This window comes from Centrocercus urophasianus, unplaced genomic scaffold, assembly GCF_019232065.1.
Source record: "Centrocercus urophasianus isolate 14NV4802_14NV808 unplaced genomic scaffold, USGS_Curo_1.0 seq_27, whole genome shotgun sequence".
Taxonomy (NCBI): Eukaryota; Metazoa; Chordata; class Aves; order Galliformes; family Phasianidae; genus Centrocercus; species Centrocercus urophasianus.
This window is the reverse complement of record NW_024884833.1, coordinates 9,766,548-9,787,381: the sequence shown is the minus strand read 5'-3', so window position 1 is coordinate 9,787,381 and position 20,834 is coordinate 9,766,548. Positions and strand designations below refer to the sequence as shown.

General features: G+C 35.7%; 1 protein-coding gene across 1 annotated transcript in view; it reads left to right on the top strand.

Annotated features, from left to right (window-relative positions):
* PRUNE2 (prune homolog 2 with BCH domain) overlaps positions 1–20,834 on the top strand; it is a 136,563-nt gene that overhangs the window by 16,907 nt on the left and 98,822 nt on the right. Inside the window, exons 2-4 of the mRNA XM_042826820.1 lie at positions 15,322–15,426; positions 16,323–16,525; positions 17,990–18,153. Coding sequence (XP_042682754.1) covers positions 15,322–15,426; positions 16,323–16,525; positions 17,990–18,153 — 472 coding nt within the window. The remainder of the gene's footprint in view (positions 1–15,321; positions 15,427–16,322; positions 16,526–17,989; positions 18,154–20,834) is intronic.

Sequence of the window (20,834 nt, the reverse complement as noted above, 5' to 3'; positions counted from 1 at the left end):
TATCTATTAGGAGATTCAGTCACTTCAGTATTTACTACTACATTTTTCTGAATTTTTTTTATGCTGAAGTATACCTGATATGAAGATAATTCCATTTACGTGGAGCAGCTTGGTGTGCATTTCATTTAATTAGTACAAAATTTCCCATTATCAGAGGAAGTTTTTCACTCAGAGAGTGGTGACGCACTGGAACAGGTTGCCCAAGGAGGTTATGGATGCCCCATCCCTGGAGGCATTCAAGCTAGGCTGGATGTGGCTCTGGGCAGCCTGGTCTGCTGGTTGGTGACCCGCGCACATAACAGAGAAGTTGAAATTAGATGACCTTTGAAGTTGTTTTCAACCCACGCCATTCTATGATTCTGTGATTCTCCTATGTTAAGCACAGCTATTGCTTTGTATGCATGACATGAGATGATTTCACAGACTGCATGTCACTGGAGCAAAGAATGTAGTTTGTCTTGGCAGAGTTAACTTTTGCATGCTGAATGGCCCAAATGCTTCACAATATACAACTTATAACAGGTATTTCATGTCATGCATATGTTAAAGCTTGTATGTTGTTATGTATATACCTTGCATGCTATTTTTAAAGAAATATATATGATTTTACCTTGTATTTTGATGTTATAACAGTAAGATACAAAAATTATTAGCATCTTGATCAAATTAATATCAATCATTGCACTATATTTGTAAGGTTGGCTTTAAAATCGCAGAAATGTAGTATTCATATGGCTTCAGCTCATGGATGTGAACCTCCTCTGATCAAGTCAGGAGACCTCTTTCTCAAAATTTTTCTCATACATTGCTCTGCCTGGAATGTATGACTCAAATCATAAAGCCACATGCAGTTTGGTCTTTATGTCTTTAAAGGGTTAACTGATCTGCTTAAGCGATCAATACAGTGAAATATCTCAAATATTTTTAAATTTCTTCAATGCTTAAATGTTCATTCAAGAGCTGATGTGCTTGTTTTATTCAGAAATGACAACTATATGTTGGTATTTATGCATATGAATTCTGCCTGAAGTTAGATGTACAATGTTCAAATAGAACTGCAGAGATACATGTTGCCATTTTAGCTTATTCTTTCCTCCTTGACTGATCCTCAGAAAAAATACTGTACTTTGCTGCTAAAATAGGAAAGAATTATGACCTATTTCTTTTTAATAGACTTTTCTAATTGTATTAACAGTGAACAGATATCCTTTCAACAGCATAATACACCCATCATGTGCTTCCTGTATAAGGGAAAAAAAGCCACACGTAGTTATTCCTCCTATTTCTTCTGTTAAAAATACTTATTTAACATAAAATGCTGTGTAATGGTATTCCAATCTGTGGAGACTTAGGCAATTAGCTAAGCAGAACTCACGAGCTAAAGAAATAGCAGACTGGGAACAGAGAGTGATGACCTTACAATGTACTATCATGAAATCATCATCAGTTTCTAATTTAAAGTGTTCCTATTCTGACAAGCGCTTAACTGGATACTAGTCAATATCTGTAAGGGTTATATATATATAAATATGTATTTGTTTATTTATAATATATATATATATTTATAAAATATATATTTATAGATATATATTCATAAAAAATAGCTTGAACCTCTAGGCTAGCCACACAGGAATTACTGATATGTACCAAATGTCCATTGGATGGAGTATGGTGTGTTGCTGATCACTGAGGTAAGCCACTGAGTCTGGCTGTTGTCTTCTGTATCAGATATTTTGGCTTCCATAGGTACTTTTTGTATACCGAGGGCTATTTTTGTTTGTTTGTTTACTTTCAAATGTGTTTATTTATTTATGTACATTTAAGGATTTCTTTCTTTGTAAGAAGTGACCTAGGAGAGTTGTTACGATCTCTAATTTTTACCTTCAGAATTGCTTAGAAAGTTTATAGCTCTGTAATTTGGTGGAAGGAAGGAGGAGGCAGACTGTTCTTTGATAGCTTACATTTCTCTCCTCACCTTTGGACCTTTTGTTCTTAACAACAGCAAAAAGAGAAATCAATGGATGCAGCTTTTTCTAACTGAAAGCCAAGAGCTCAAGGGTTCAGAAAAATCAAACTCCCTGCGTGGGGAAGGCTGCAGTTATTTGTGTTCCCCATAAATTAAAACTAAATCATACTTTGTTAAATGAAAAAATAGAGAATACTGTTCATTACACAGAAACTGTCAATTAAAGGTTAAAGTTGAAATATTAATGTAATTTATTCTGTTTGCTGTAGTCACTGTCTTACCAAAATAATGGTTGTGTTTTGAATTAGCTAGGGCTGCAGTTTCAGAGGGATGGCAGATTTTTTGTAATGCTTTTAACAGAGAGGATTCCTGTGTGTATTCAGCAAAACTATCACTGAAGAGGTAGTAGGAGGTAGGATGTCTTGTTTAAGTCATTAATATATCTTCATATATGAATTTTTCCACTTATTTCTATTACTTCTTCTTCTTAATAAAATTTTGAAGTAACTTGTTGTGAAAACATTGATTGGGATGGATGAAACTGAAATAAACTATAAACAAAATAAATCTCTCATAGGGTGGGTTCCTTATCTCTTATTATTTTTATTCTTACCCAAACTTTTAAACAGAAATTAACAGTATGATATGTCTTTAAATAAATTGTTGTATTCCTTTGTAATATAGACAATGCTTCAATTTACTTTTAAAGTACAATTTAAATGATTTTGTTTATAATTTTTCATAGTTTTAAAGCAATAGTTCATGTGCTTACTGTGAAGTTAGTGTTTAGTACTGAGTGCTCTCTGTTTCTATAAAGAGAGCATTTCTATTCTTCTCTATGCTACATACCACTTATGAGATAAAACTGAACTTCTGTGCCATACAAAGTCTGTCTTGAGTCAACAGAATATTTATAAGTACTGAAGCTTGCACTTCTGTTTGGATAGTGCATGGAGTCAGTAGCTACAGTGACAATCTGGCTATTACTCTATGAGAGAAAGGTTGTTTATTATATAGCAGCTCTCCACAGACCTTGGCTGTGCTGGATGATGATCAGTAAAATTAATATAATTTGTTCCTTTGGTTTTGCACCAATTTTCAGTCTGCTAAAGCACACATGTGCTCTAACAGGACAAAATGACGCGAAAAGGAGCTACAGTTTAGAGCTGAATCATCATCACCATAAATATTGCAAAGTGTCACCGGTACTGTGCAAAAGTAGTAATGATTCTCACTTAAGATATGTAATCTCTATATTTTTATTTTTATTTTTGAATCTTTTCAGTGGGAACTGTGATGCTCTGAGAGACTTTGGAACTATGGTACTGCTGGACTCTGTAGTACAAGAGAGGACAGAAAACACTAAGTTGATCTTATTCCACCCTGTAGATCTTTCCAAGCTTGTCCCAAGCCTGAATGGTAAATCATAATTTCACCTCTCCACTTTTTATTTCTTCCAGAGGAAAGTTTTCAAAGCAATTGATAGTTATTTCTTCCATTTCTACTGGTTTGTTTTTTTGTTTTGTTTTGTTGTTGTTGTTTTTTTCCCTCTATTCGTAATTGCACATCTAATCATTCACATATAGAATGATTAGAGACAGTAGTTCACTTAATATGCTACCTCTTGGTAGAAAAATTTTTGAGAGATAATACGCACTTAACTCTTCTTTTTTCCTGAAACGCAGTAGTATATTAAATCTCTCTGAGATCCAAGCACTTCACTTCAGTTTTCTTTTTCTCATTGAATGTTAGTGTTACATATTTTCAAATAAAATTGAGGTAAATTTTTTTTTTACAGGAGTGTATTTTGTATCTTCTGTCTCATTAGCACTAAAACTAACATCAGCAGAGCAAAAATGAAGATTTTAGATTGCTACTGTTTATTGCCTTTCAGCACACTTTAATTAAAGTGGCGTTTGTTTGCCTATAATATCACCATTCCCTAATCAATGTACTGAGCAAGCACCATGGTGACAAGATAAGTTGCTTTGTTTTGTTCCATATGTCTGTGTTCCAATTTTTCCATAGTTTTAATTGGTTCCCTGCAGAATAACATTTACAAGCATATGGTATGGAAAATGCTGACTGCATTTGTTATCATATATTTTAGTGCATTGGTGGCACTAGATCACTAAGCCTTTAAATGTGATTATGAGGTTATTTAGTGCATTCAATATTGTGCTTACAACACAGCAAAAATCTGCAGTGAGCTAAATGATATCAAAGAAATATGTTTGAATTTCTTCTCAGTGCTTCAAGGATTGATGGGGAAATCTGATTCAGACTAAGAGCAATTTGAAAAGGTTTGTGGGGGGTGCTTGTCATCACAAGAGGAATGTGCATAGGAATGTGGAATGCATAGAAGACAAAATACAGGATATGTCAAATGTTATTGACTTCTGAAGTAGTGCATTTGCCAGTGAAATGACAAAACAAAGTGCAGAATCTACCTTTGAATCTCATGTCAGCATGAGTGAAGGTCTGAGACCAACCATATTAATGTGGGTGTTGGTTTGTGACTGAATCTGTTTTCTTGTTGAGAAAAAATCTGCCAGTTTGGTTTCAGCCCGCTCTAAGAAGTGCTCAGTGGGTCATAGTACATATTAATTATATGTCTGGATTTTGTGAGTGGATTGGCAAGTCAGACACAGCCCAAACAGTCGGAGAAAGAGGAAAACCCACATCACAAAGACCAGGAAGATTTAAAATGTATGGATGAATCCGCTGCATATGGTTACAAAAGGTTCCATATTCCTTCTGCTCCAAGTCTGAACCCAGCACAACTTATCTCTATCTAGAATTCTAAATACATTCTAAATTTTTCCTGTTTTTGTCTCATTTATGTGCAGTGGATGAACCTATATTCTAAGATTATTAGTGACTAGTCATATGCTGAAAAGTATATTACAGAAGTAATACAGCAATGTGATTATATGTTTTGTGTTGCTCATATAGAGTACATCTGTGGATCTGAACATGAGTGCTATGGTGAGGATTGTATGAGGATCTGTATTGTATAGCTATAACCATTTGTATGAATAAAAAAGGCAGTGTCTTATAAGAACATGGCACATGCTTCTCTTACAGAAACATCTCAATGTAAAGAATAGATTATTTTGTAAAAGCAAATGATAGTTTTATTATTCTTAGTGCACTTCACTAGTAAGTACAATGTTACAAAATAATTTTAATCTGTGCTCAATTTCTGCAACAGAACAACCTCAGAAAACATGCTTAAACTCAAGCTTGTTATAAGAATAGAATCACTTCATGGAAAAAGAGACTCACACTGATAAAAGGGGGTTTTTGGAAAAATTATTTTGGGAATAGTGTTTGCAGCATGAAGGACAGTACAGAGATACCATTAAGTGATTTTTCAGTGCGGAAAAAGATTTAGCAACTAAAATGCTATGAACGTAGAAATGACAACAACAACAAAAATGCTTCCACCAAGACAGGAACCAAGAACAGTAACAACAAAAACAATTAAAAACCTTATTTCTGAGGCAGTCTTATTTGAGAGCAGAGAAAAAATCAAGGCATTTTAAAATTATGATACTTTGTAAATCTGAACAGAAAAGGCAAAGCTGAATGTGACTTTGGCCTCCTGATCATCTTTTCCAGCTATAACTTTCCCTTTCAATTGAAGATAGGGCAGAGAGATAGTGACTATGATTTTGTTGTTTATATGTCTTAAATCACTTAAAATGTAGCTTATGAGCTCAAGAGAAGACAAAAATGTGCACAGCAGACCTAAAGCAAAAAGAAAACGTGAAAATGTAACTGTATTACTTTTGTGTTAAGTGTAATATGGTCTCAAATATCCACAGTGCATTAATGAATTCTTAGAAGAAACACTGAGTTCATAAGCTATTAAAAATAAAAAAAAGTACAGATCAGAGTAAAAACTATGTATTATATATAAACAAACAATTCAGTCTCATTATATGATCACGTATGCAACAAGGCTGTTGGCTCACTTCAGGATGTGATCTCTCTTCAATTTGCTACCTATCATCTCAAGCTTATTCTAACCAAGAAACATGAAGCTCAGCTCTAAAGGTTCAGTAATTTTTTTCAGTTGGAAGATTGCTTCCTACAACTGAGAACAATTTAAGATTCTTGGACACCCTGAGATCAAATGTTAAGTCCGTGACAGAGGCAGATAAATGAACTATGTTACCTGAGTTTGAATCCACTTGACTTCTCTGAAAAAAAAGATAAAAACCATCACTACTTTTTTTTATTATTTATTTATTTATTTATTTATTTATTTATTTCTCTCTCAGTCTTTCTTTGTTTTCTACAGTTTATTCAAATTCTGCAATGTATGCTGTAGGGAATTATTAATATCAATCGCCTCTTGGCATTAACACGACCTGCTCTTCCACCTTCTACTTTTACCTCATTTGTTTTTGGTATCTCAGGGAACACTTCTACTTGGTAAGGGCAATCTGTAAGTAGATGAGTGCTTTCAACTGCTATGAGTGGACATATAATCTATTCTCACCTCTGCATGTTCAGTTGGAAAGGAGAGGGAAAAAGAGCCATGTAACTTGACCTGAAAATTCAAAGGTGTGCTGTTACTGACTTTAGAAACCAAAGACAACCTGGAATATGAATAGCACTTGTTCTTTGCAAGTCTGAATTGCTGTATGATGTACTGCTAATGTGCAGGTGTTAGTTGAGAACACCTTCATGTGGAGAACACAACTCCTTTGTTGTTCAAATTAGCGTGGCATAAAACAAAAAGAACAACTTTGATTTTCTACTTTAATAATCTCTTTGATAGGGAATGTTATTGACTGGCTGTTGAAGTACTGCTGATTCAGGTTTAAATAACCTTCTGCTTTTCCTTTTTCAGCCATACTGGAGTATATCCTGTTTTGACTGGCAGAAAAGGCAATATGATCTTCTTATTGAGACTAAGGTCATTTGAATAAGTTTCTCCCCTCCTCAACTTATCTTATTATAAAAACATAGTTTTCTTTAATTCCCTAAGGTAAAGTTTATTAAAAATGTCTAGGGTAAAGGGAGTTTTTTCTTGAAGTAAAACTGGGGTCAAAACACACGGTGTAAAAGTTAGGTTTCCAAAATGTGGGCAAACATGGGTGGGCAAGTGTATCCCAAAAATAATCCATTTTGAAAGTCAGATATAATTGAGTACTACTGACATCTGTGATGCACTGCAAGTGTTGTCTCCAAAGCTGTCCCTCAATGTAAAAATTTGAAGAAGCAAGGGAGTGTGGACATGTAAAACTTTAGTATGATGCAGAATCAGAGTCAAAACAATTGATGGAACAAATGTAACCTCTAAAGGAGACGATAATTTTGGTATTTTTAGTTATGTGATGCTTCTTTTGATGTTTAAATTGCATCTGTGCATTGTATGTTTTCTCCAATTCTTCTTTTTCTTTTTTTTTTTTCTTTTTTTTTTCCAAAATGGCACTAGGTATCATTATTCATATTTATTTTCACAGTGATAGCAAATTTTCACAGAATTAGGAGAAGCTGTTCCCTTTATGGTACAGAGCCCTTGCAAGGAGATTTTGACAAATTCAGAGGGCTGTATAATCACCTACCATATGAAATTTAACAATAGCAAACGCTTAATTCTGTACCTGGGATGGTGCAGCTTTGGATATATGTACTGAGTGGGGAAAAAGAGGCTGGAGAGCAGCCCTGTGGAACGGCAATCTGGGAGCTGCGGTGACAGCAAGAGGAACATGAGCCGGCAGTGTGCCCTGGCAGCCCAAAGGGCAACCGCACCTGGGGTGCAGCAGTCCCTGCACTGCCAGCGGGCGAGGGGAGGGGCTGTCTGCTCTGCTCTGCGCTGTGCAGCCTCACCTACAGCACTGGGTGCAGCACCGGGCTTCACGATGTAAGAGGAACATGAAACCATTACAGAGCATTGAAGGAGTGCTGCAAAGATAATGCAGGGTCTGGAGAAAAGGTGCGTGAGGATCAGCCGAGGTCCCTGGGTGCGTTCAGCCCAAAGCAGGGCAGGCTGAGGGCAGGCCTGATGGCGGCTGCAGCTCCTCACAGGGAGCGGAGGGGCAGCGCTGAGCTCCGCTCTGTGTGACAGCGGCAGGGCCGAGGGAATGGCATGGAGCTGTGTGAGGGGAGGGCAGCTGGGGGTTGGGATGGGTTCTTTGCTTCAAGGCGGTGGGCATGGAACGGGCTGCCCATGGGAACCACGACCTGACAGTTCAGGAAGCATTTGGACAATGCTGTCAAACACAGAGTTTGATTTTTCATTGTTCCTGTGTGGAGCCAGTGGTTGGACTCAGTGATGGTGGTGGATCCCTTCCACCTTGTGATGTTGTGTGATTCTATGATGTGAATGAATGTATGTGGCAAATAAATTAGCAGATATTTCAAAACAGAGCAGACTTCCATGCGGACGTACTCTGTAAAATCAATTCAAAATGAGAAAATGTTAGACATTTTTCATTGGTAGGAATTATTTCTTTTACAGTCCGAAGTTTGTTTATCTGCAGAATGCCAAATCAGAGCTTGTTGGTAATGCAGCAGTATTGAATCTGAATTCTCAGCAGCAATACGCCTGTTCCACTTCTTGATTAAAAATGACTGGAAAAGAAAGTTCCTGGAAGGATCTAGGATGAGAATTTCCTTTCTCAGCAAGTAGTTAGCCTACCCTCATGTCCATTATAAATTTTCAAGGATTTAGCATGCTGCAGTGGAAGAGTTTAATTCTAGGAAACAGCGTTTTTTTATTCTTTATTTTTAAATAAAAGTCTTTCTACAAAGCTCTCAACTCTTAAATACAGCTTTTAAAGTATTAACTTTAAAGTCCAGTAATGCTTGGTTATGTTCAAGTTACGCGTTTGGTGCAGTCACCATAAGAGAAACAAATGCAGGTAAAACCTGGTGAAATATATATATATCAACTAGGCTCCAGGTAAATTGCAGATGCACGACAGCTAAGGTCTGAGACCATTTGCTTGTCTCTGTCATAGGTTAATAATTGTTTTTCATCATCTTTTACAGATCTTATTCCATATGAATATTTAGTACAAAATTCAGAAAAAACAGCGATATTTTATGCCTGTCCATTCTTTCCTGAGAGTTACTTTGAATTTTTAAGGCACTTCCACTTATTTCTGTAAGTCAGCATCTGCCCCACAAAAGCAGAAAGTCTGGATCTAGACAATTGCCCTTTTATTATATCATATTATATTCTGCCAATGGCATTGATGTTTCTTGTAAAAGCTATTTTGTTTAATACAGATCAAGCAAATAAAGATCAAAATATGGCACACTTGAAATTTTCTCTTTTAAAATATATTCCCGTGGGAAGAATCAGTTATATAACTACCTTTTTATAACCATTACAGTAAGGGACAATATATGTTGTATACTGTATATGATAAATGTAATGTTCTGTCCTCAAAATAAGAAAAAACAGAATACTTACTGGGATGACTTTTTTCAGGTCAGTATAAAGCTTTCTAGTGAAGAGATTTATGAAATATTAAAGTAAGTCAAACTTGGCATAAAATATTAAATTAATTTTGCCTAGGCTACAAACCACTTGTTTGACAACAGAGAAGGATAATAACTTAAAAACCCTCAGACTGATGGAGATAAAACAGTGGCTGATATTATGAGGCAAATGTAGTATATACTCTGAAATGACTAGAAAAATTTAGATCTGGGTAGGAGGCTCAATCTCAAAGTTACAGAATAGTACAAAAATCTTCTTGTCTGAATAAAAGTCTCCAAATCTCAGTTAAGTATTGCTACAGATTACCAGGCTTTTTCTCATGTGTCTGCATGAAAACTGAGCACATTTGCTTAACAGTGATTTTAATGCTTCAGCTACAAGCTTGGAGCAGCTTTCAGAGTTGTGTCTGGCACTGTATTAGCATGTGACTGTGCAGCTTCTTCTTTATTAATATGCTTCTGTTGAGCTTCTTTCTTGAAAGAAATACTATCCTTGACAAGTAATGCACCATCAGCCTGTGCAGCAAAATGCTCTGATCTCATTGCAGGTGAAGGATAGAAGATCCGGTGAGACTTGAAGCAAAAAGCAAATAGTTGTCAGAAAGCAAAACTGTGTGTTTCTGGGTACCTGTGTGTGTATGAACAGGAGGGGAAATAAGCATTATTTTTTTTTACTTGACCAAGCAGAGGTTCCTGCTTTATACCAGAAAAAATGTTCAGGATTTCTTATCATTCAAGATCATTTCACCTTCTATTTTAACAGAAGAAAAAAGGAAAAGAATGTTTTCTTTTACTGAGTTAGTATAATTTGATGAATCACTGTATCAATATATCCTAGCCAAAGCTTTTGCAAACCAGTATATGCAGTACTTTTGAATGAGTCAGCTGTTTGATGCAGCTAAGGCCCAACAAAATATATTTTTCACCACAGAAGTATCTAAATGCTTATAAATCAGATTTTGTGAGCATTGATTGAGTATTGATCTGTACAGGTCTGATCAGGACTGAGTTATCCTGACTGATGGCCTCTGAGAATGGCATGTTATTTCCTTAATTCATTTTATCTCAGACATTGAGTGTTTATGCACTTTACAGTTTACAACTAATCAAGCTGAACAAAAACCCGTCAACAGTAAGAGAGATTGATGGTGTCCTCTATTGCTTAATCTATGAGTTCTGGTTTCATCATCACCAACCTTTAAAATGTTTGCCTTCTTAGACTGAGAAGTCACAGATCCTCTGAAAGTTAGCTGTGGTTCCTGCAGGAGTTAATAACTTCTTACAGTCCTGCTGCAGCTCAACATCACAGAGTTCGTGAATGTCAAACTTCTGCTGCCTCACTCTGGGCTTCTCTGCTGAGACCTTTGCTTGGCAGGATAGATCAGAAGTTTTGCAGTCAAGGATGAGGGGGGAAGCCTCACATCCATGTGCCTGTGTTAGTAGTTACTTGATGAGCAATAGAATATGCAAACGAGTTTGGTCTGACAGAAGAAAAAGCAGTCTTTGAAGCTCGTAGAGTGCTTTACCGTTACTTTTACGGAGAATATATTTTCTGGAAGGTTATTAATTATATGTTGTGGTAGGATATTAAAAAGTGATTCAGGGAGTTGCATGTGGAGAGAGGAAATGATGGTGAAGTTAAATATCTTGGACTTGTGAGAGGAGGAGGAGAATAAAATTATGCTTAGGGAAGAGAAGAGATCAGAAAAGGCAATATGTCTCAGGGAAGAATTGTTTTATGTAGTATTCTGTTTATATTATTTTAGGTAATTTCATATTTAAGCCCTGGGAGATGGAAAAAAATATTGAGTTACGCTGACCTTATTTTAATCAATATGAAAGCAGTTTTCTAGCAATGTCTTCAATTATTTCTTACAGCCTGAGTTCTATCAGTACCTTCCTTTATGCTAGTTTTAATGTCTTTAGAAATTGTAGTAAGCAGTGTTATGGCAAGACCTGGTTGTTCTGAAAGACCAGCTCCTAATTTGTTTCACTCATGGATGATGGTGCCTTTTTGCCAGTAATGACAAGCTGAGGATGGTCTTGCTGTGAATACTAACGTTTACAACTTCTAAGATGCTGAAATCAGATTAAGGTTTTAAAAAGTTGTTTCCATTGACGTATGTGCAGAAGAGATGGAAAGCACCCAATTGTGCTGACTTACTTACAGTTTGGCAGAGTTGGTCTTTTACCTAATGCACAGATCTGAAGCTATCACTCCAACACATGCTAAAACAGTATTAATTCTGCTCAAGCATAGCACCAGTCATCACTTGGCTTTTGATAAAGTATCTGTGCTATTGGTACAAAAGTGTTTCTTATGTTAAAATAGAATGGTGAAAATTCTGTCTAGCTGTTTGAGTAATCTCACTGAATATGAAAATATCACCTGTGATTCTGGCATTGGATGAATACCGATTTCAAGCAGTAAAGACATTTGGAGTTGTCCATGTGAGTAGATTGTACGAGTGTGATTTTTATCTATCACTGAATTATTTTAGTGGCAGTCACTGGAGAATGAGAAGGTAAGTAATTCTGTATTAATGTGCTGACAGGGATTAGGGAAGACATGCACCTGTCTGTATGCTTCCCCATGGATGTCCTTCGCCCTTGCATGTGTTGTGTTTTGCTCTGAGACTTCTCTTGCCTATTACCCAGTGGAATAACAGGACAGTAAACCAACCATATCCAAAGAAAACCATCATCTTTGCAATAGTAGCATTGCTTTAAAGCATGAAAAAGAGAAAGTATCTAGAAATAAAATTCTGTTAAGTAAATATAGATATATAAATGTATGTAAATATTATCAGTAATGTGGGATAGTTTAAGAAATAGAGAAAGGATTTTTCTTCTCTATTTAGTTTAAAACAACTTACAAACTTAGTTTTGTATTTTACTGTTAACAGAATAACTGTTCTATTCTATTAGAAAAATCTCATTGTGAAAGAAGCCCAGAGAAACAGAAACTAAAAAAAACTTTGCCCAGTGCCACAAATGAGAGATTAGAGTGTGAAGTATGGTAGCTTTGTGCAAATGAACAGCTTCTTACTCAGGGAGAGGTACTGTCATTAAAAAAACTGACTGTCACGCATGAAGTAAAAATGTATCCTCTCTGGAGCGGCCTGGGAAAGGCTGTGTGCAACAGGACAGCTTCAGAAAGTTGTTTTCTGTTCCCTTTTCTTTGAGAAAACGTTGGAAGTAGCCTCTCAGTTGCCTCTACTGCATAGCTGAGTGCTGTAGGCAGAAATTCTCTAGAAGAAGCCAGCTGTGATTCAGAAATGAAGTATGTTAACAACCTTAACAGAAAAATACACCCTCTTGCTGTGTATCTTTGTGCTGCTGTAACAAAAGAACCCAGCCATTAAGCTCTATCTCAGATTTGTTACTAAGCTCTTGAGGACAGATTGAGGAAATGCCAGTACTTCACAGTCTTTTCTCATTTGTTTGTGTTGATGAAATATCTGTGTGGTAGGATTCAAAAATAAAAAATCAGTTAGTGGGTAGCTAGTTGACCTCTTTGGATACTGAAGAAGAGATGGTCTCCTGAGATTTATTGCTCTACTGTATTCTCTTTGTAATTTACTCTTTAGAGTAGTGCTTTTCTTATTTCTTCAAAAGTGTAGGGTTCATAAATTTTTGGTCTGGGAATTCCTTAATTTTGTTGTAACTATTTTGTCCCCATTCTGAACTCTGAGTTAGGAGAAAAGATGTGATAGCTCACACAACTGAGTGAAATATGCCTTTTAAAATATACATATGTATATATGTATATATTTAATGTGAGAGCTTCTTTATGCAATTTTGAAGATGAAGTGATTCTTTTGTCTTTGGTGGTACTCCTCACACAATTTCTACTGATTTGAAGACTGCAGTGTAGCTCTACAACAAAGTAGTTGTGAACATTGGAGTTGTACAAGTAAGTGTGAAGATTGTGTGTGCTACAAAGCAAATTCATAAGATGGGGGGAGGGGAATCAACTCTTTGAAAGGGTTGATATGTGTAGGACGAGGGGAAATGGTTTTAAGTTGAGGGAGGGAAGATTTAGGTCGGACATCAGGGGGAAGTTCTTTACAGAGAGAGTGGTGAGGTGCTGGAACTGGCTGCCCAAGGAGGTTGTGGATGCCCCGTCCTTGGAAGTGTTCAAGGCCAGGTTGTGTGGGGCCCTGGGCAGCCTGGTTTAGCATTAAATGGGGAGGTTGGTGGCCCTGCATGTGGCAGGGGATTGGAGATTCATGATCCTTGAGGTCCCTTCCAACCCTGGCCATTCTGTGATTCTGTGATTCTGTGACCAAAAATTTCTAATTACCATTTTCTTTGGAAAAAAATATGGTTGATGAATAGGTCTGACACTCATCACCGGGACTCAGATTTCTGTTGGATATCCCCGGTAGTTCTATGTGAGATAGCGTTTCATGCAGTATGAGGAAAAGGAAGCAAGTAGTTTATAGATAGAGAATATGTACATACAGAATGATATCAGATAAGTTGGTTTTTTATATTGTTTGCACTTAGAGATGAGTGACTCTATAGTTTGAATAATCAATTTCTCAGTACACTCAGTTTCCTACTTTGTCTATGTAATGTTGTTTGCTATGCAGTTTTGAAGAGCCTGGAGAAAAAAGATTTGTAGACCCTGAATAAAAAAAAAGCAAAGTATGAACCGTGAACTTTTTTCATTCTTCATTAATTAGTCAAAAATGTGTGCTGACAAGAATCATATAGCAAAAAAGACTGTATTAAAAGAAGGAAAGAAAAAAGATGAAGTAAAGAGGGTTTACTGCTGATGAAGACATACTGTTTAAATGAGCATATCTGTTCCATTTTCTGTACACTTAAGAAAGTTATCTGTCCTAAATAGTTAAAATTTTCCCACTGCTAAGGAAGTAGAGAGTAGTTGTCCTCGTTTAATTACCCAGAGATATCTTCATGGCTGCATTCCACATAATGGAAAGAGAACAGCTTCTTCCTTAGATTTATACAGAAGAAAGACTAGACACAGAGAAAAATAAATTAGTTTTACCATACTGCATAGCTATAATTATTGAGAATAGTATACTAATTATATCTTTCTGTGGAAAGATTAACTTTAACTTGATAGTGAAAAATTCTAATTCAAAATAACAAGAAGTACATCCACCTTTACACCACGAGAGCAACATGTTTGATTTCATGTATTTGTTTCTGAGCTGTTTATCTTAGTGTCAGTCAGATAGATTTCTCAAATTATGAAGTGTAACTCATTAAAACAACAACAAGAAAAAAAGTGGAATGTTTCCATGGAGCTAGCCTAGCTTTAATAATGTACTCAAGGGAAAGAACATCATCTTAAGTTTTTATGTGTGTGTGTTGCTATAAAGAAGACACTCTGTAATATTTTCCTATCATGCAGTTGGTCTGTCCTTTCTTTTTCCAGGGTTTGGAAGGCTATAATTTGATCAAATGGAGAACAGACTCCCTGTTGACAGTGAGGAAAGCTCAAACTTGTCGGTACTTCAGTCAGTGTTTCCAGCTTCTGAAGAGCTGGATGAAGGGTTGTTACTTTGTCTATTTACTGATTTCAGCCAAAGAAAGAAAAGTAGAACTATGTGTGTATAATTTTCTATGTGTATTTCCACACTCTTTGTGATTGCTTTTCTTATGAGATCTGTTTTTGAGGTCTTTTTCCATATATACATGAAACTGCTTGTATGTTGCTTTGCTGCTACTCCTTGCATTCTGAACTGCATCTTTTATGTAGCCCAAATTTCTTTGAACAAACTGTGAAAAAAAGGTGTTGCAGCTAAGGACAGTACCTGGATATTTAGAGTGTCTTCTGAAGATTCTTGGTGACTGGAATTTGTTTTTGTTTTCATTGTCACTCATGACAGTTGTCTTCTAATGTGTTACAGAGCCGGAGCAAACATCTGGAGAAAGTACATGTTGTTCTTGGAAGTAAATCCTGTGATTTGGACTCTCTTATTTCTGCTGTGGCCTATGCCTACTTTCTAGACAAGGTAATGAAAAAAAAACAAGAGAGAGTTTTTTTTCTTACAAGTTATTACCGACATCTTGCTGTTAAGTCAGTTAAGACATCCCATAAAAACCTCTGTTTTAGAAGTGATTGCATAAACAAACCTGCAGTATAAATTACGGATCTTTAAGTGACTGCTTTACTTAAGTCGTTGATTCATACGATCCTGGATGGATCATACCTCTCTTTTAGTTTTTGTTTCAGAGATAGCAATTGGAGGTCCATTCTGCTTGTGATCCTGTTGTGCTTAGTGTTGTGTATGCATACTGTAAAAGAAATACCATGAACTAAAGAATTTGATGTCTTAACAATTGCATTCAAAGAATATTCTCCACTTTTTGTAATAAGCTTCAGATGAATGGAATGACTTGTGTGCTCTACAGAAGTGGATGTTATTTTGCTGACTTCCATACAATCGGGAGTTTATTTAGATGGCAAAATAATTAGTCTAAATGTAAATATTTCTGGCTCTTCATCCCAATCCAGTGTCAGAAATGCAAAATTAGTCAAGTTCGGGAGGCAGAGTTTGACTAAGACTATCAGGGCTTCTTAAAGAGGGTTTCCATGAATTAAAATATTGTCTATTTGCATTTAAAGAATTTTGAAGAAAGCATCATATTTTCCTGAAAAACTTAAGTAAGATTTTCAGAAGTTAATAGATCATTTTTTCTTCTTCCTCATTTTGCAACAATTCTGCACGAGGAGCACACAGACAGAAACAAATAAAAAGAGCAGAAAGTGGTTCATAAAGAATGAAGTAAAAGGACAAAAATTTGACAGAAAATCCAAACTTTCTAGTTGCTCAGTCTGGTAAAATATGACTAATATAAATCAAGCCTTATTTCTTGCAACTCTCATAATTACGCATGTGCATTACAGGTCAGTCCTCCTGATGTTCTTTGCCTACCAGTCCTAAACATACCAAGAAGAGACTTCAGCTTCTTCACAGAGACAAGGTTTATATTGGAGGAGCTGAATATCCCGGAGTCATTCCATATCTTCCGAGATGAAATCAATTTACACCAGCTGAATGCTGAAGGGAAGTTGTCTTTAACGCTTACAAACAGCCACATGCTGACAAGGTATTGCATCTTTTATATAAGAAAATGGCTTACAGGTTTGACCTATTTTAAAAATCGTATTTTATGTTTTTTCTGAATTCAGATTGATATTGCTATGTTAGCACAGCAAAACAAACAAACAAACAAAAAAAGGAAGTTAAAATACGTTTTCTCTCATTATTTCTGTGATTATGCTTAATACATACACCAAAGTAATAATTGTTCCATTATTTTGGATCATTTCTATGACAACTTGTATTTTCGCATTGCTTGGAGTAAATATTTTAAATGTCCTTTCGTATAACCAGTAAACACAATACCTTTCTTTTCCTGCTTGTTAGTTAGTTTTCACTAAAGAAATTAAAGCTCTCTTGTTGTTTTGGAGGTGGCCACAACAATTGCAAGTGTATGTGCTGTTAAGGTTCTCCTAAAGAAAAACAGAAATTTGAAATGTTTACATCAGAGGCAACACTGGCTTTAAATAAAACTAATGTTGAATAGAAATTGTTGTAAATGTACCTAGCAACAGCTCATATTCTGCTTTTATATCATTTATGATTTTTGTTTGGCTGCTAGACTACTGAAATCCTTACAAACCACGGCATTTTTCTCAAAATGTCTCCCATGCCAGAGGCTGAGTTGCTGTATGGGAGCCCGTACACCTTAAGCAGGAAAGTTTATAAACCAATGGTGAACACAGGGAGCTTCTTTATAGTGGTCTGCCTCTCTTGTCAAGGGTGAAGAGCACTGTTTTCTTCCAGCTCTTAGTACTTCATTTAAGATAAATAACATTCTATCTATGCTATAGATTTAACTATGCAGCCTTGGGAAATAAAAACAAAACAGCTTCATCCTACTTTGAGATTAAAAGAAAAGTAGAGAAAATCTAAAATAAGAAATGTGTAAACCTCATAGCTGTTGATACTCTGACGACTGCTGACAATTCAGTACATTTTTTTCAAAGAAAAAATATCCGTAAGATTTGCTTTTCGTTTATTACTGTCTACTCCTTTTTCTTCCTTCTAAGGAATTACGAGTAGTATTTGATATTGTAGAATGTACTTTGGCTCTGTTGGTACTACTGGAAGCAGAAACAGAAAGTGTTTTAATGCAAAATAAACATCTTTCGTAAGTTGCTGAAACATTCAATGGGGAAATTCCAAGTCTCTCTTTTATGAATGATGAAATTTTCAGTACTTGTAGAAATGTTTTTTTTTTCTTTTTTTCAAATTAATAAATTTGAGATTTTGGTAACAGAACTGTGAACAGTTAACTGTTTAATACTTGCTGATAAAATCATTGTGGATCTTCATCCTGAAATTACTGTTCTAGGACTTGATTGTAACATGTTTTGACTTCGTAGCAAATTTTGAATAATAGTGATGTTACGATCTAAAATTTTTAAAAGTTTTTGCAATGTTTTATTTGGTTGTATCAGCAACTAGACAGAAAAAAATAAATGTATTTTTTAAATTTACTTGATAGTGAGGATAAAAGTTTGGAATCAGCTGTTGTCAAAGTCATCAATCCAGATGAGCAGTGTGATGGCAGCCTGGAGTTAGAAGCATCTTCTTCCTCTTTAGTAGTAAAAGAGATTCTTCAAGAAGCACCAGAGTTAATCACTCAGCAACTGGCTTATCTCCTCAGAGGTGAGAGATTACTCTTTATATTAAATACTGAAAGGTTTAATGGAGTGTTTCTGAATCTGCTCATGCAGAAAGAGTGTGATCCATTCTTTGGTTAACAATCCCTTTAAAGACCACAGGAAGCTTCATAAAAGAAGCAGGGAGTAAAGAGTTTGTTAAAGAGTAACATTATATTGAATATTAAAAATGTGCATTTAAAAATAGGCATGAGAGGTCTTTGCTGTATCACTAGACAAGAATATTAAATGGAGCTGTCGACACACCAGCTGGGTAGCTAGAAGAGCTGTGCAGTTCTTCAATTCCAGCGGCTGTGCAGTGCTGGCGGCTTGGCGCTGTCTGCCTGTGGACAGCAATATGGGTTGGAATCTAATATTTACATATTAGAGTTTCTTCTGATGGTGGTACCTTTTTGTACAATGATGTTTTAATGGCATGATTCGGAACTTCTGCTGCTTAAAGACGCTGTAACCAAATCTTCATTACGTGTTCTTTTCTTCAGTATCGTTTGTCCAATACAGCACAAAGGATGGGAATTCATACTCCGAAGTATTTTCATTTTTTGTCTTCATAGCTATCATTTACGTTAGTTTGTTCAGTTTATTTGCTGCAGCAAAGTGCTTTCTTAGAAAATAAAGCTGGAGGTAGAAAGGAGTGCTGCCTTTAAGCTAAGTACTTAATTTTAATATTCCTTAATGAATTATAAAGATTTTAGGATGTAATTGTCATTCAGCTGTTAAATACCCTTTTAAGGACATATTTAATGAGGATTATGGAATCAGCCTGCACTTTTAGAAACTAACGGAGTCTTGACTTGTTATTGCACTGATTACTATGATAGCAAGTATGTTCTAAAAAATTACAGAGTTTTTTTTGTGGGGTTTTTTTTCCATGTTTCCACAGAGAAAGTTCTAACTAGCAGAGTTTAGCCTGCCTTCTAAAGCCCTTCCACACTAATAAGCTCTTGTAAACCTTCCTTTAAATTTTTTTTGTAAGTTCCAAATTTTGGTTGAGTAGCTGTCCAGGAAATCCAGGCAAAAGATCAAGCATAGTAATTGATTCTGGAGGCAGAAAACATAAAAGGCTTTTGGGTATCTTACAGGCTACCTGTTTGGTGGTAGAAGGTCAGGAAGTAGTGCTCTGAATTATCAACAAAAACATATGTAAGTGTCATACATGGTAATAAGTGTCCACATGTTTTGGCTCTATAGTTTGAATAAAAATTAAAATAAAGAAGCACTGAAAACGTTTGTTTTCATTTTTAAGGGATGTAGTACCTAATATGTATAGGTATGTTAAAATTAGTAGGTAAATTTTAATTGTTGTGTTCAATAGTGTTCAGTAGTGAATATTTGCAGAACTCTGTGGGTATGTGGGGCAATGGATACCTCCACTTGCATGGTATGAAAAGGGACTGACCAAGCCTACATAACTAGAGCTGTACTTGTGACTGATGTCTTGCCACTTGCACCAGCAATGCAATTTGAGTATATGGAAGGTTGAACAATCTGATTCTGTTTCTTTTAAAATAGAGAAGATTTTTGGTACATAAGAACCCTTCAATACAAATTCAGAAAAGTCAATGAATCTCATTAATTGTTCTGATAGCAGAAAAAATAATTCCTAGATATAGATGCATGTGAATATCAGATCAAGCTACAATCAATCTAAAAATAAAAGATCAAATATAACCCACCTCACATAGTTTTTATGTTTTTCTGTTCATATGATGGTCTTCTGTTTAAGCCCTTGACCTTAACAGATTTTGAGATTCATCTCACGTGTGAGCACAGGAAATGGGAGTGACAGCTTCACTCTTCTTGTTAGGGAATGCACGTGTAGAATCTGGGTGTCTTTCAGTTTAGCAGGATAATCCCAATCTCTGGTGATACTCCACAGGTATAGGAACAATGTAAAGAATGATTCTCTGTTTTTTCCACGTGGTTATATTAATTTCACTGTAAATCTCTGTATTTTTTTTTATGGATCAGTACTGAGGGAATTTCAGAAACAGCAGAAAAATGTGGAAATCAAAGTGATAAAAATTAGGATTTTTTTTTTACTGAAGAGCTAGTAGATCCCAGTTCTGAGTGTCAGAACTGGAATTCATCCTTCATTTTCTGGTTTTTCAGTGAGTACTTTTGTAGAAAGTTTGTAAGATAATACAAATATCTCATATTTTAGTAAATACCATGTAGTGGCTGTAACAGTTTTATTCTTTGTCTCCTTTTCAACTTTCATTGTCACAGTCTGTTAGGAATTTGTTGATTTTAATAACAAGAGCAGATATTCAAAACTTGTATATTTTAACTTTGAACAAATTTTGCCTACTCTCCTACTTGAAAAGAAAAAAGTTGAGGGAAGATGTAAGATGTGAAACTGAGCATTATTACTTTAGGTAGTTTAATATTTAAGGCCTTAATTAATGTTTTTTTTTTAATGGGTGCTTTCCTGTTATCTTTGCCTGCTCATCAAACATGCTATAAGTTAATTCTACCACTAGGCTTTGAACAGAACCTGCTTTGAAAGTCATAACGTTGTATAGCTATATTTGCCTTGTGTTAGAGCTTGCCCTGTCCCTGGATATGTGCCAGAAACAAAGAATTATGGAACCTGCCAGAGTCTTGGGCCTGTATTATTTTATTTCCCTGGAGATGTTTATAAGGGGGCTGGTGCTAAACTCCAGA